The 16,046-nt window shown below is 45.3% G+C and overlaps 1 protein-coding gene across 4 annotated transcripts in view; it reads right to left on the bottom strand.

The window, feature by feature from the left end:
* Nucleotides 1–1,161: 1,161 nt before the first annotated feature.
* VCL (vinculin) overlaps nt 1,162–16,046 on the bottom strand; it is a 113,669-nt gene continuing 98,784 nt past the window's right edge. For 2 of the 4 annotated variants that reach the window (XM_047760464.1, XM_047760465.1), the window contains exons 16-22: nt 15,327–15,629; nt 13,725–13,849; nt 12,051–12,236; nt 8,670–8,873; nt 6,498–6,701; nt 6,029–6,133; nt 1,162–3,280 (exon numbers count right to left, since the gene is read on the bottom strand). In XM_047760464.1, coding sequence (XP_047616420.1) covers nt 3,134–3,280; nt 6,029–6,133; nt 6,498–6,701; nt 8,670–8,873; nt 12,051–12,236; nt 13,725–13,849; nt 15,327–15,629 — 1,274 coding nt within the window. In that variant the 3' untranslated portion in view covers nt 1,162–3,133. The remainder of the gene's footprint in view (nt 3,281–6,028; nt 6,134–6,497; nt 6,702–8,669; nt 8,874–12,050; nt 12,237–13,724; nt 13,850–15,326; nt 15,630–16,046) is intronic. The other 2 variants (XM_047760466.1, XM_047760467.1) reach the window with 1 other exon arrangement.

The raw sequence follows: 16,046 nt of genomic DNA, 5'->3' as shown, positions 1-16,046 counted from the left end.
AAGCACTTCCAAGTGCTGCTCTCTTAACCTCATTACGTTAACAGCCCTGTATACTTTCTCTCAGCATCACCCTCTGGCCACAGACTTAACAAAAAGTGTTCAAAGCCACTCTCCTTACCACCCCCTACTAATAATAAAAATCCATGAATACTTTTGTAGTATTGAAATATTTTTCAAGAATAGAATTCCACATAATCCCAGAATAGCCCCGTTTTCCAAATTCTTAAAGGAGTACAATCCAAGGGCTTATTTTCTGCATAAAGGATTTACCATCATTTTATTCAAAGGGAATTCATGTGATGGGTTTATTCATGTGATGCTACAGAAGAATCCTTGGAAGATACTGGTCCTGTTGTCCTTAGAATCATCTGACTTGAGAAAACAAACCATAATGCAGCACGAAGGCAGCACCAGTGAACATGCAGTAAGTTGCACAAGAAGACGACCATGAGTACTACTTTCACATGTTGCTGAGCTAATTCAATAGCCTTAGACATCTCCTTTTAACTCAGATAGGTGGACTCTGCTCCCTCGTCAGCAGCTTTTCCAAGTTAAAGTAGTTACAAATGGAGTCCGCAGTACTATCACACTTAAAGATACTTATCCCTTTTACATCTAGAAAATCAGGCAAAAACAGGTACTTCAAGTACCTGTTCCTACTCTTAGAGCTTCCTCAAGCAAGAAGAGGAACATGTCCCCAAAAGGCAAGCTTTGCCTCATAGTTCTGGTAGATCCCTGACAACCCTATTGTTCTCCATTGGGCTTTGGAATATGAAACCTAGACCTGTGACATTCCTGCACATGTAACAGCTTTAGCTTCTTAGGGTATAGAGATGCCCTCCACGTATAGTTAGAATCTTCTAAGAAAGACTGCTTCAACCAGGGGATGAGCCCTGTCATCTGGCTGCTTTCCTCTTACTATTAACCTTTGACACTTCTGTTCCTTTTAGTGTGTAATCCTCAAAAGTTGTCCTTTATTACACAGATCTTTGTTAAGTAAATATATTATTGCTGGTTTCTACTTCTAGTATAATATTTGGATTAAATAAAACCCTTTAGTTTTCACACCTTAAGGATTAGTTTCATTGGCTATTCTTCAAAGCCAAGGAGAAACCTAATCTAAAAGTTGTTGTTAAAATAACATACCCATCATTTGGAGAATTATTTATACAAATGTACTTTATTGTTTTAAACAGAACAAAAGAAGAGGCGGAAAATATTTGCATATAACAAATCCTAGCTTATAAATGTTTTTTTAGTGGTGATGTTGCTAATCAGCATTCGGGGATTTTTTTTTTTTCTTTTTTAATTTGCTTCACTGTGTCTTGAGCACTATATTAGAGAAAAGCACATTGGCGTAAAGTGTAAGCCAGTGTCTCAAAACACTGGAAGAACTTGGAGAGCAAACATGATTTTTCTTTTTTCCTCTAAGTAATCTTTAGTAAAACAAAAGGTGATCTTTGGCATAGATTCATACTTTAAAGGCATTAATATTGCATTTATATCAGGTAAGCAATTATACAAAGATGCTGAGGGCCTTGAAAATAGTCATCAGTTAAAAGGAAACAGAGGAAGCCTGAGTGTACAGTACCAACTTAAGACAAGTTTTACACATTTGCTGTTAGGATCTAACACACATTGGAAGTGGGAAGGAAGGACATTCAGGCAAGAATTCTTACTCCTTTACTCATCCAGTTCTGGCTTTGGGAAGAAACATAGTTTCATGTGCTGGGGAATGCTTAGACAGCAGTGATAAGTGTGGGAAAGGAAAAATTGCCTTCTCTCTGACTTTGCTAATAGGAAACATTATGGTGATAATTAAATATTATACCTATTAGTCTCTCGAATAACTGTACTTGGGAGGGGAGGAGGCACAGGGGCTTGGTGGTTGTTGGCTGAGAGAGGGAGGAATTACTGAGGACTACTTTCCATTGATTTATCCCCAGCAGTGCCAGAATTCCAGTCTGCAGGTAACCACCTCCCTTACGTAGGAAGTGTCCTGCAAACAGGATTGCCTTTCCATTAAACACTCCTGGGGGGACAAGCACCAATTCTTAGGATTAAATTTCAAAAGGATAAAAAGGATCTTTCAAAATTATAGAACAAACACATATCTTTAAAATCTCATTTAGGAAGGATCTGAGGGAAGAATACAAAAGCCAGGACAGGAGACATGATTTGGTTAAAAATTAAATGCAGCATTTCAGCTCAGAAAGAACAATAAGAGCTAAGAATGAATGGTAAGGCCTCAGCACAGATCTCTGCAGGCAGTGACAAAGCGTGGAGCGCCTGGGAGTGTCCCTGCTGGGAGGATGGGCAGGGCCACACCCTGGCTACTCTGCCTCTCCAGTGGCAGAGAGCACCAGGACACACAGTGTATTCTTGGGATGGCTGCCTGGGCAGGCCGAGGCAGGATATGGGATGGAAAGTTTCCCTAGCACAGACACTACTCTGGGGCGAGGTAAAGACAAAAATCACACCATTCTGTGATTTCCTCCTGACAAGTGAAATTTGGTTTTGTATCGTGGGAAACTAGAAGGACTAAATTGGGGAAGGGCAGGAAGTGAATCCAGGCCCTATATGCCCGGGCTCCCCAGAAGCCACTTTCCCCTACAGCAGCAAAGCTCACTTCTGAAAAGGACCCAGGTAGCACAGCCAGGGAAAGCAGGCAGAGTCAGCAGCAACATGGAAAACCCAAGACAAATTTTGGAGGCACAGTGATTTTTCCTTCTTAACTGACATGCCTGGGCCATGGGTCTTGGGAGCCTGGTGACGAGAACTAGGGGTGGAGCAGAAAGGGAACAAGGGCAGAGCAGGGTGTCTGGCTAGTGTTCACTCTTGGATTCTGAGCTTATGTGAAGTCCATGGGCTGGAAACCCAGTCTGCCTCCTGGGATAGTGTGCACGAGTGAAACCGTGTTTGAGAATACAGGCTTTATACGGAGACACATTTCAAAATGTCCAAGACAAGAGTATAAATGCTTTCTAATATGAAGAGGCCCCATTCCTTTCTGATAGGTCAGGCCAGGATGTGGCTTTCAACCCCCCCAGCAATCCTGGGCAGTTCCTGGGACTCAGACCATTTTCATTCTGTTTAGCGGGGGTTTCTGTGTTAGCCAGGTTCAACCAGGTGTCTACTGGTACCAGGGAGTCTTTCTAACCCAGCGCAGTGTAAATCCAGCATCCGTTCTAATTTTGATTGAAGCTGCTTCTGCTTCTCGAACAGTCTCCTTCACAGATTGCATCAGATTCTGGGCATTGTGAACCAGCATCTCTGTGGCCTGCAAGGAAAGAGGAGCTCTCCATTACTGAAAGTCCCTGATGGAGCCCTTCCTCTAAAACAAGCCCTGCCTCTTAAGCCAAGCCAGGAACAGACTGCAGTTTATCCTACATGTACCTGGTGTCCCTTGTATGTGTCTCATCACTGGTGGTTTATACCTGGATCAGCAAAAAGAACCCAAACTGGACCGCCACTGATTGTGCACTGTACCCTCAGATAGCCTCTAGTATATTCGTTCCTAGTGTTCAGACAAGCTCCTGCCATGGGCTCTTGGAGTTCCCTCTACCTGGAATGCACTTCCCTCAGGTATCCCATGGCTCACCTCTCACCTCCTTCAGATCTTTGCCCACCTGTCACCTTGGTCACCTGTTCACCTTACTTTAAATCACAAACCACCTTCCCAACTCCCAGTATGCCTCATCCTCCAATTCTTTGTTCATTTTTCTCCACAGAATTCACCATCACTAATTGATGTATTATTTTACCTAGGTTGTTTATCTGATGTTTTATCTAATTTTATCGAAAATTCGAATTTCAAGAGGGTAGAGATTTTTGTCAGTTTTGTTTCTGCTGTACCCTAGTGTTAGAGGCATTTCATAAATATTTAATTAATGAATAAAAAATAACACTGGAGTTCCCATCATGGCTCAGTGGTTAACAAGCCCGACTAGTATCCATGAGGATGCAGGTTCAACCCCTGGCCTCGCTCAGTGGGTTAAGGATCCGGGTTGCCGTGAGCTGTGGTATAGGTCGCAGATTCGATTCAGATCTCCCATTGCTATGGCTGTGGTGTAGGCTGGCAGCTACAGCTCCAATTCAACCCCTAGCCTAGGAACTTCCATATGCCACGGGTACAGCCCTAAAAAGACAAAAAAGAAAAAAGAATAAAGTAAACCAACCACCTTATATATATGTCCATGGAAATCTAAATAAGTGAATCTTCTAAATAAAAAACACAGGACTAGGATCACGCTAGTACTCCACCATAGAAACTCAGGGAACTTATCAAGCCATTAACCCAGTATTTCCTTTTTTTTTTTTAAGTTCTTAAATATTTTTGAGCTACAGACCCTTTGAGACACAACAATGGACTAGAATTCCTGATCAGTTTATCTTCTCGCTTGACCAACAAATAGGCTGAAGCCCAGAGAGATCTGGAGACTTGCCAACCAAACTCACACAGTTGTCAGCATTAGAACTCAAAACTTCTGACTTGTAGTCCTGTGTTTCTTCCATTCTACCACACTGTCAGTGTCTACCTTTTTTTATTGGAATATTTAATGGAACACAGTAGATCCTCCCAAGATACATGTTTGTTGATAAACTGATTAACGAAATGATAAGCTCAGAAACTCTTTTTTTTTTTTTTTTGTCTTTTTGCCTTTTCTAGGGCTGCTCCCGTGGCATATGGAGGTTCCCAGGCTAGGGGTCAAATCAGAGCTGTAGCCACCGACCTACGCCAGAGACACAGCAACGCGGGATCTGAGCCGCGTCTGCGACCTACACCACAGATCATGGCAATGCCGGATCCTTAACCCACTGAGCAAGGCCAGGGATCGAACCCGCAACCTCATGGTTCTTCGTTGGATTCGTTAACCACTGAGCCACGACGGAAACTCCAGTCAGAAACTCTTAAGTCCTATCCTCCCTTCCCTGTTTTTTCTCTTTCCTTTCTTTGGGGCAGAAGAGATCCCATGACAGGAAATAGACTAGTGCATAAACCTTGTCTAAAACACATGGAAATAAAAAGTGGAGATCCAGTTCCCAAGGTCTGGGAGAAGAGAAGGTTAAGGTGAGAGCTAATGAATTAAAACATGATAGTTAAGGCAGCACTACTGGCCCTAAGAAAAGTAGCCTCCTTGTCTCCTCTAAAGCGCCCCTTACTCTGACTCCCGGCCTAGAACTGTGACTTCTCCAAAAAGAGGGACAGTGTCTATTTTGTTAATCAACTCCCCTACATAGTAAATAAGACAGTGCCACATACATATCTTATGTATGATAAGCCTTGTCTGGGCAGTTCAACAAAAGAAGTGCTAGCTGACTTAAGAAGAAACTGGAAGTCTAGCTCTCAGCAGGCCCTACTAGAGGGGAGATAAGGAGAGAAAGAGGTGCTCAAATGAGGGCTTTTGAGCCACACTTCCAGGAGGCAGCGAAGAGAAATCCAAGAAGCAATTGCCAAGATACATATAAGAAACATCACTTACGCAAACACTCCCACAATCTTTATTTCGATCTCCGTCAAAGAAACCAAAAAAAAAAAAAGAAGCACCTCCTTTGAGAAGCACCTCATTTCAGTCTCTGCACAGGCCAAACCATCTAAGGTCCCTGAAAAGCCTACACCATTCATACTCCCTGAGGTACTTAACACCCAGAGAGCAAGGAAGCAGAAATTCGCTCCAACGAAAAAGATGCAGTGGGCAGGAGGGAACAGGCACTGGAGGCCTTGAGAGAGCCAAACCTCTTCCATGGAGGAAGGGAACTGAGAAGAATCCTAATGACTGCCAATTCACCTAACCTCTCAAGACCTCAGTTTCTCATCTGTAAAATGACAGAAGTCACACAAGAGCTTTATTTCCCCTTCCAAATTTCTGATGCATTTCTCCAGCACAGATGCCCTTCTGAAAGAGTTAAGACCATCCCACATACTGAAAACTCATTTCACAGGTACAAATTTCCTCAAGGCTGAATTAAATTGCTACAATGTGGCACAGAAGCTGCTGGTGAGAAACCATTAGCAGCAGGCACGTACCTGCTCAGACTCCTCATCACTGATGTTGGTCCGGCCCAGCATGGTGGCCTTCACTGTGGACAGGATTTTAAGCTGGGTGCTTATGGTTGGGATTCGCTCGCATACCTAAAAAGAAACTTTAATTTAGTATGTTTCTGTGTTTTTCTTGCCCACCAGCTCCTCAAGGGCAAGACCTTATCCATCTCTGTATTCTTAGTGGCTGGCTTGCAGAAGGTATTCAATAAATCAGAAGGAGCAGGATTCCTCTTGTTTTTCCCCCTAGCATCAGTACAGTCCCTCTGTCCAGAAATGGAAGCGTTAAAATTCTTTCATTTGATTCAGAAATAAACCTCTCTGAATCTGTCCTTCCCACATACACGTGTGCCTCCCTTTTCTGCCATTTCTTCCCATTCTGAAGTGCCACCTCCTCTGTGCTCAGCCAGTTCTCTCCTGCTTTTCTCCCTCCCCAACCCCCACTTTTCCCAAGTACCTGTAAGAGGTTGGTTCTAATCCGCTTATCTGTGCACTGCTTGGCAACCTCCTTGGCCAACCGAGTCACCTCGTCTGAGGCCTTGGCGATGTCCTTGGCACACTGAATCAGTGCCCGCTTGGTACCACTGCCCCCTCTGACCAGCCGAGACATCTCGGCCATTAGCAGAGCCATGCGCTTGGCTGCTGCAATGATGTCATTGCCCTAGAGAGAAGCAAGGTACAGTGTGAGCTCAGCCCACACCCTGGCCAAGTTAGGGATGAAGTAGAAGCACAGAGACAGAGGGAGAGAGCCTGCCGCTCTAGCAGCCCTTAGGAAGATGAGAAGAGGATAGATACACAGACTGTTCTTGGGTCGTGTGGAGAGCACAGAAGAAACAAAGAAGAGTGAGAGAGAGCACGTGCCCCAGCACGCAGAGAGACAGAGAAAGATATCACCCGACCGGAAAAAGGAAGACTTGGATATTAATGTCAAAGGGCAACATGTGCGCCCCAGGCACAGCAAGGAACAAGCACTTCAGCATCTCCAGGTTAATGATGTCAATAAAATGGGGATGGGCCCGAGAAGTTGGTTAAACAGGCATTTCCTTTCTGTGGGGGTAAAGCAGTAGAGCTGGCCTGAAGGGAAAAATACAGATGAGCCTTTCCAGATGCTGAAATCATCTTTATCCTTATACTTGCTACGAATAGCAGCCAAGGACTGTCACTGCTAAACTAGAATTTAAACCAAGTAACTATTATTTGCTTTGGTGGAAAAAAATATATATTTTCTGACCGAGACTGTTCCTGCCTTCCATCTATGCCTCTTTATGTCTTGTCAGCCTAATAAAGGAATATGTTATTTTACTTCTTCACATTTAAAAGAGCCAAGAAACAGTTCTTCAGTCCCCTCAGCTAAATGGCTTCAATCAAAGAAACTCAGCCGAGAGTACTGGGAGAGACTTTGAGAACATAAAAATCATGAGTCAAGCTGTAAATGGAACTCCCCCACTTCAACTAATAGCAGGTTTTCTTACATTTGGCATTCTGGTTCATTAAAACCCTCATGAGCCATAATAAAGTAATGTACAAGTAATTGATGCCTTCAAAAGGTTCATCTTTTGGCTGATAACAACCAAAAATAACAAATGGAATGTTAAAAACTACATAAAAGGCCAGGCCCTGTGTATTTTTCCCATCATGCTATTCCACTTCCATACAATGCAGTGAGGCATACACACACATGCCACTGCAGGGCGCTCTGTGAGCGGCTTCCACAGGCACCGAGAAGTGGCCGATCATTTATGCTGGAAGGCGTGTAACATCTCAGGCAGTACTGAGGCCAGAGAGAACACGGGTATGGGGAAGAATTCGTGAGAACAGGCGTGTGTTAGACGAGGCTGGCTGGGCCCACCTCTTCCGGTGTAGACCTGGGATCATCCCAGGAGTTCAGAACCTTGGTTAGAAGTGTAGTGCCAGGGTTAGCTATTTATTACCCATCATTCTTCAAACTCTTGCCACATGCCACCTTCAAAGGGAAAGAAGGGCTCACTCCCACCTCCCACGCCCTAAAGCCAAAGCTCTGTTGTTCCTGTCCTGCAGCCTTGATTGCTCTCTCTTCCCCACTCCCACCGCCTCAGGACAAGCAGTCAGTGAAGCCCCCTTCCCCAAGGGTTCCCATTAAGGCCAGCATTTGCCACAAAGCCAAGTGCAGGACAGCAAGCATTCCTCCCTAGACCCTGCCATGTAAAGCTACCTCTCACCCTGGTCACCTCTGCCTGAGCCATCAGTGAGAGGTGGCGGGGTGAGAGGGGGCAGGGGGGAAGAAGATCAGGCCAAATGACTTAATAGTTTACAATGATTCCTGACCTGAAAGTCATTGAGAGATGCACCCACAGCTTCCCAAGGGGTTTACGGTTCCAATATTGGCCACAAGGTCAGCGAGAAAAGGAATCCTTTCAAAAAGTGACCCCATCTCTCTCTAGCCCCAAAACATAAATGCAATCCATTTAATCTGGCATTAGCAGACCTATCAAAATGGTGAAGCCAGTCCTAATAACAAGGTGCAAACAGACAGATGCCCTCCCCGTTCAGACTCACAGGACCCGCACAGATCATGAGTGATGCAATGTGTCAAGGCTGCACATGGCCGGATGCATATGGAGCAGCCCCAACTGGGGATGCTCATCAGTACCTTACTAGACCACTTGGTAGCTTCCCGATGCAATGACTGAGCCGCGGCCAGAATGGGCTGGTTGACCGGCTGACTGGATGGCATTAACAGCAGCTCAGGTTCGTAATCGTCTTCCATGTCAGAGGGGACAGGGAACCCAACAGCATCAGCCGCATCTGCCTCAGCTACAACACCTATACCCACCTTAGCGGCTGGGGTACCCGGCTTTGTCGATGGCAGGAAGGATGAGAAACAGGGACAGTGTTAGTAAGAGCACTAGGGCTCGGGAAGCTGAGCTTCAGCTGGTTTAGTAACCAAAGCTTGCCTAGGATGGAAAAGAAAATGGATACTCTCCAGGAGTCAGATAAACCAGCTCCACAGAAGTGGGAATTAGCCTCCAGCGCCAGCCCGTTCACAGTAAGGGGGAGAGACTTACTCCAGTAGCAAACGGTTTCCAGAGAAGTGTTTATACAAAGAAAGCAAGTGGCATCCCTTGTTTATACACTTACTAGCAAAGTTAAATTTGCCAAGAGTAATTCTCATGTCAGAACAATCTCTGAGAAGCCAAACAACCAAACAATAGTAGCTTATTACCTTTAAAAGGAATCCAGAGGGAAAAAGTAAAGGCGGCCACACAAGTTGCTTGACTAGACCAAAGGGAACACCCTGCTGGCTCATATGGACACTGTTCTACATCTTCCTGGACAAGGGAAGTGTCTCCGGTCAGCTCTGCAGCTGCCGATATAGACTATTTCCTTCAAGAGTTAAAAGTCCCAGAATTTAAAACGATACACTGGAGGCAACATATCAAAGGAGCAAAGAGGCAAGAGAAACAATGATAAGTGAAGAGGATCATCAGGTACCCTGCAGCCCCCCACGTGGAAGAAGCCTTGAGAAGACACCTCCTACAGCCTCCAGTTAGGGAAAACCTAGACTTCAGAGCAGCTCTTCCTACCTAATGTCTTCAGAAACAAGACTTCCGCAATCTCCCATTGCATCCACCACTAGTACCAATTCAGATACCACCTAAATCTCTCCAGTCGCACTCCAAACTCAGTGTACATATTTTACAGATAACACATGGACTTGTCAAATGGCTGAGGCTGAGTTTAGAGGAGCTCAACACTGTGAGAGATGGGGAGAGAATTAATTTTATAGCAGGGATGGGAATTCCGAAAGGCCAGGAAGGAAGCAACTCAAATGATGAAAATAGGCTTGGGGAGAGGGGTGTTAGGAAAATGAAAGGAATTGCCCCAGGGAAGCCAAACACTCATATAAAGAATGACAGAATGCGGAGGGAGAGGGATGGACTGGGAGTTTGGGGTTAGTGGATACAAACTATTACATTTAGAAAGGATAAACAACAAGTTCCTACTGTATAGCACAGGGAACTATATCCAGTCGCCCAGGATGGGCCACGATGGAAGAGAATATAAAAGATGAATATATGTGTAAAACTGAATCACTTTGCTGTACAGCAGAAATTAGCACAACACTGTAAATCAACTATACTTTAAGAAAGAAAGAGAAAGAGTAGCAAACACAGGTTCTTTATACCAAACATCTCTAACCAAGAGGAAGTAAGAGTCTGTGTGGAATTGTATTTGAGTTTAATACAACTCCTAAAAGTCCTAAGCTGCACGGCAAGCCTGCCTCCAAAAGGTGACAGTTAAGTTGGAGAATTCAGGGCCAACAAGGAGTCTAGGTACCATCTAAATCCTTTCACCTAAACTGCTTCAATCAGGACTCAGCCCCATTCCTTAGAGGACAGGCCTGCTCACTGCTGCTGGGGTTCAGAGTCCCAAAGTATACAAAGACAGACAGACTGACAGACACACAAACGCATACCACCACCCACCTCCCTAATCCACACGGTTCAAGTAGCTCCTGACTTCACAGAGTTCAAAGTCAACAATCTCCAGATGTTCCAAATCTCCAGAGAGAGACCTAAGGATTTCTGGTGACAAATGGCAGAGCAGGGAAACATGTAGGCCACTGCTTCTGCTGCTGAAGCTTTATGTTTTTCTTTACAATTCATGTGTATGTTATGTTCCACTGTACAAGGTATCTGGGGTTTACTATAATGAAATTTAAATTTTCTTTATCTTTGCATAAAACAAATCTTCACTGTCACCCCCACCCCACTCCCCACTCCTGCTAATGGTCCCAGGAGTATGCATGCCCCACTTGGAGAATTAGAATTTTAGGTAATTCCGCAGGTCAGGTGGAACACCAGCAAGGGTCACCGTTCCTTCTTGGAACCTGGGCTCAAAGCTACCAGTTCAGAAAAATACAGAGTTAAAAAGGTCATTGGAATGGATAAGCAATGAGATCCTGCTGTACAGCACTGGAAACTCTATCTGGTCACTCGTGATGGAGCCTGATGGACGATAATGTGAGAAAAACAATGCATCTATGTATGTATGACTGGGTCACTTTGCTGTACAGTAGAAAATTGACAGAACACTGCAAACCAACTATCATGGAAAACATAAAAATCATTAAAAAAAAAAAAAAAAAACCCAGTCAAATCCCCAGCCTGAAAAAAAAGCAACATCAGCAGTACATGCAGGAGGTCCCTACGGAACCCCATTCAATACAAGAGCTTGAGACAGCTGAGGGAATGAAAAGAATAAAGGCAGAGAGATGTTGGGAATAAGGACGTAGAGTCATAGAAGAAACAGTTCAAAACTGACTCAGAACTACACTCCACAGTAGTGTTAACAATCATTTTTAGCTCTTACCTAGAGAAGCTACTACTCGCTTTTTATGATTTAGGACAAAACAAGCAAAAGTTAGTCACAGGGCAAGACCGCGGTGGCACACAAATTTTCACCAACCATGTTAATGTTTACGCTTCCAGATTTGTTTAGTTGGAGTTAACCTGGAGCAGTCTTGAGCTTTGGGGTAAGACGATTTGGAGGAAAAAACAAAGTATGTACATGGCTTCTAAGACATCAATCTACCTGCTTCTCTGAGAAAAAAGAAGGAAAATGCAAACGTTTCATGAAGCTATAGCAAAGCCCACAAAAGATAGTGCCATGTTTGGAGTATCGATAAACAGCAAGAGAGTGTCTAAAAACATTCAGCAAATCCAAGAAAGAAAAGCAACTTCTCAAGACCAAATGTCCAGCATCAGGGCAGCTGATACGCTAGAGGGCAGAGGAAAGGAATCTTCCTCTCAAACCACAAGCACCCTAGCTCTCGCTTCAGCTGCTAGAGGAGAAACCAACAAGCACCAGAAACATCTCACCAGACCACAAGAAAAAAAAGGATTGTGCTATTGGCAACAATAGGAACTAAAGCAGAGAGAGGGTGACTTGCCAAATAAACAGACTCTTCCTCCTGGGCTGTGCGTGTGGTTCTTCATCCTTTCTTAACAAGAAGAGTTTCGTTACTTACCTTGCTGGACCATTTGCGAGCTTCATCATGGAGCTGCCTGGCAGCCATCATCATTGGCTGGTTAATCACCTCTCCGGCTTTCTGCTCAGGGAACTCTTCATCCTTCTCCTCTGGTGGTGGAGGCCTGGGCGGAGGGACCTCACCCTCAGGCAGAGGTGGTTTGGGAGGAGCAAGCTCATCTGTCAGCTAAGAAAGAATTAGCAGGTTGTAAGTAAAGCCCTAGGAGCTACTCCCCACTAGAATTCTTTCCTTTCCTTTAAAAGACATCTCCAGAAAAGTCATCCACATTCACTTCATTTAAGACCACCCACACTAAGCACAAGACCACCCGCTTCAATCTCAATAGAAGCATATTTTCCTTCCTTTTTTTTTTTTTTTAATCTGCAAAAAGTTAGCAGCTACTGTTTCGGACATATTCCAGGGAGGCATGCACAGCATTGCTGCACCAAGGGTCCTCAGAGAAGGTCTAAATTCTGGCCCTGACTATGTTGAAGGGCAGCTGCCTAAGCATGTAACTTTCCCCCGGGCCTCGGGTTCCTCATGTGTCAATGAGGGGTATCTAGACCAAACGACCACTAGGTTCTTAATTTCACATGGCAAGACTCTATTGATCAGTAAGAATCCATTCCCCTGGCCTAAACCACCGGCCAGCAAGAATCAATCAAATCCAAAAGCATCGAGTAGTTCTCTGGTGGCTCAGCAGGTTAAGGATCCAACATTGCACTTCTGCGGTTTGGGTCGCATCTGTGGCGCAAGTTCAAACCCTGGCCAGGGAAATTCTGCATGTTGTGGGTGTGGCCAAAAACAGCAAAAAGAAGCATTGAAGCCTACGGAAGTCTACTTCTGACTAGGTTGTATCTACAAACTTTTTTTTTTTTTTAAATGGCTGCCCTTGCCACGTATAGAAGTTCCCAGATTAGAGGTTGAATCTGAGCTGCGGCTACCAGCCTACACCACAGACACAGCAACGCCAGGCCTAAACCTCATCTGCAACCTACACCACAGCTCACAGCAACACTGGATCCTTTAACCCACTGAGCATGGCGAGGGATTGAACCCACGTTCTCATGGGTATTAGCAGGGTTCTTCATCCACTGAGCCACAATGGGAACTCTGTTATCTATAAGTTATTGCCCAGTTTCCCTCCTCCTAAACCATCTACCTATGGGAGAAGAAAAAAAGAAAAATTCATGATACTTTGTGCGGCATCAAAATTTTTAAATTATGGTTGGGGAAAAATAATTTTTTTAAAAAAAAAAGGACTATACTTTTGCTACTAGAAAAAAGTCAAGCTAAGGAAAGAACACAGAGTCTAACCACCTCAGTTTGGCCATCAACTGGGAACACAAATTCTCACCACAAGCTGTGCAGATTATTTTCCCACTCCTCACTAACTCATCACTCATCACACCCACACTCACCAAAGCCAGTCACTCCCATCACAGCAGGCCAACACCACAGACCCCCACTTACCCAGCACACCCCATGCATAAGCACTGCGTCAGGACTCCACTAGATTCCAGAATGAAAGTCCAGTTGTGCGTCTGACTAAGTTTCAAGAATAACTTCAACAAAGCCCCCTAGGGATTGAGGCTCCAGAACAGTCTACCTCTCTCTTGCCTCAGTCCCAACACCCTGATGCTCAATTCTCCCCCTCTCTCTGAATTTACTTACGCGGAGCTGTTCAAGGTCTGGCGGAGGAGGCGGGAAGTCAGGCTCCTGAGGTTGGAAGGCTTCTCTCACCTTGGCCACGGCTCCCAGGATCCGGTATCCTGAGTCCAGGAAGCTCTTTTGCAGGCCTAAACACAGACACCGTCACTTTCAGCTGGGCAGGTCCGTGCCCTGGAGCACTGTCCAGCAGAAGAACTGGTTTCCAGTAACAAAAGCTGGATATGCAGCTGCCAGTGAGCAGCACAGGCAGAGACTGAAGGGGAAAGGAGGTTAAGGACCTAAGGCCGGCAAAGAGTCACAAGTGTCACAGACCAGCTGTCCCCTGTAGTGCTCAGTGTGCTGCCTGGTTTACGTAACTAGTAAGTACTCAGAACATTGCTGGGCATGAAGGCTTTGGGCTCAGGTGGTGCTCTTCACCTCTCACACTGCAGCAGCCAAGAGAGAAGCCTGCCCCACTCAGAAAGGGGAGCTGGCCGTTTCAGATGTGCACACGTTCCCTGGAGCCCTTCTCACCTTTCTCCCTGCCCTTGGCTCGGCTTGGCATTCAGCATATTAACCCCTACGTTGAGTTGTTGCTACTGTGTCCGGTCACCTAGCATTCAAGAATTGACTCAAACTATGAAAAACTCCGCAGAGGACATTGAGCATGTCCTTAGTGATGGTGGGTTGAGAAAACTAGAAAGATTGTGCCAGGGCTGGGGACAAGCAGGGCGGCCCCCTCCTCCCCACTCCCTCACACTGGGTGGATTCCACTCACCGACAAGGCTACAAACATTGGATGCTCACAGCAAGAAGGAATTCAGATGTTTCCAACCAAAAAAGGAGTGGTAATCTCTTTAGCAGTAATGAAAACACGATCAAAATTCAGCTAAAGGAAATCCAGATTTTTTGGTGTAGGACCAAGATAATGACCTAGGAGACCCATAGGTCAATTTAAGCCCTCCAGATTTGACAGAAATAGAGAATGTTGTTCAGAGCAAAAGCATTTTAAGAAAAGCAAAAGTTGGAGTTCCTGTTGTGGCACAGTGGTTTAAAGAATCCGACTAGGAACCATGAGGTTGCAGGTTCGATCCCTGGCCTTGCTCAGTAGGTTAAGGATCCGGTGTTGCCGTGAGCTGTGGTATGGGTCACAGACGCGGCTCGGATCCCGAGTTGCTGTGGCTCTGGTGTAGGCCGGCGGCTACAGCTCCGATTGGACCCGTAGCCTGGGAACCTCCATATGCCACAGGAGTGGCTCAAGAAAAGGCAAAAAGACCAAAAAAAAAAAAGCAGAAGTTATGCTAGTTACATAAACTAAATGGTTGGTAACCTGGCTATCAGGCAACTTTCGAGAACTTTCCAAAATAATGACAGGCGATGTTAAGAAAGTGCAGAGAGGATGATCCAGAGAAACTAACGATAACCCTGCCAGTACTGCAGGAAATATTCTCTCCAATATGTTTTGGACAGGAAAAAATTAACCTAGAGCATCCTCAAACTAAAAATCTGCAGTATTTGCTCCCAGACTTTGTATGTAGTGGCTGTGGGGTGCATACCCTCTCCCCAGCCGGTCGGCTCCCTGAATTAATCTCTCAGCTGAGGTGAATCACACCAGGTTTTGCTTACCAGGGTCAGAAATGTTTCCTGCCACAGCCTTTGCATCCATCACCATTGGGGAGATGGTTTTGCTCAATTCGTCAGAGGCAGCTTTCACCGCCTCACGGAACTTGGGATCCTCAGAGTTCTCCACCTCCCTCTTAGCCACCAGCAGAATGCGGTTGGCCCGACGAGCGATGCTGGTTGCCCCAGCAACCAGCATCTGAGGCTGAATGTTGGCCATGGCTACTTTACACTTGTCCAGGTCTTTTTTAATCGCTTCTTCGGAAGCATCCAACAGAGATTTGGTGTCAATGGCTTCGTCCACCAACCCTGTCCAGAGAAGAGAAATGGAATTTAGGTGCTGTTTTAGAAGAACAGAGACTCCAAAACTCTGGTGTCCACTCCAGCTTCTCACATGAAAAGTGCAACACCCATAATTCTCACCTTCGGCTCAAAGCCCTTCTTAACATAATCAAAAGCCTCCAGGTGATTACTAAATACACAAAAATTAAAAAGGGAGGATATAGCCCAGGAGGCCAGACAGACTCACGGCATTTATACCAATTGTGGCCACCGGACTTCTTGTATCTACCACAGACAGGCCGAAAAGGATCAGGAGGAAACAAGGATTGCGTCTGAAACCCTCACCACATCAGCGCCACATTATCTGTTAACAACATTTTCCCCCCTCCCGTTCTCACTCCCCAGCCATCTGTTGCTTGTTGGCAGCTCGAAGTGCCCAAAAGG

The sequence above is a fragment of the Phacochoerus africanus genome, chromosome 15 (assembly GCF_016906955.1).
Source record: "Phacochoerus africanus isolate WHEZ1 chromosome 15, ROS_Pafr_v1, whole genome shotgun sequence".
Lineage (NCBI taxonomy): Eukaryota > Metazoa > Chordata > Mammalia > Artiodactyla > Suidae > Phacochoerus > Phacochoerus africanus.
Note: the sequence above shows the minus strand (reverse complement) of the source record. Positions and strands in the feature narration are given on the sequence as shown.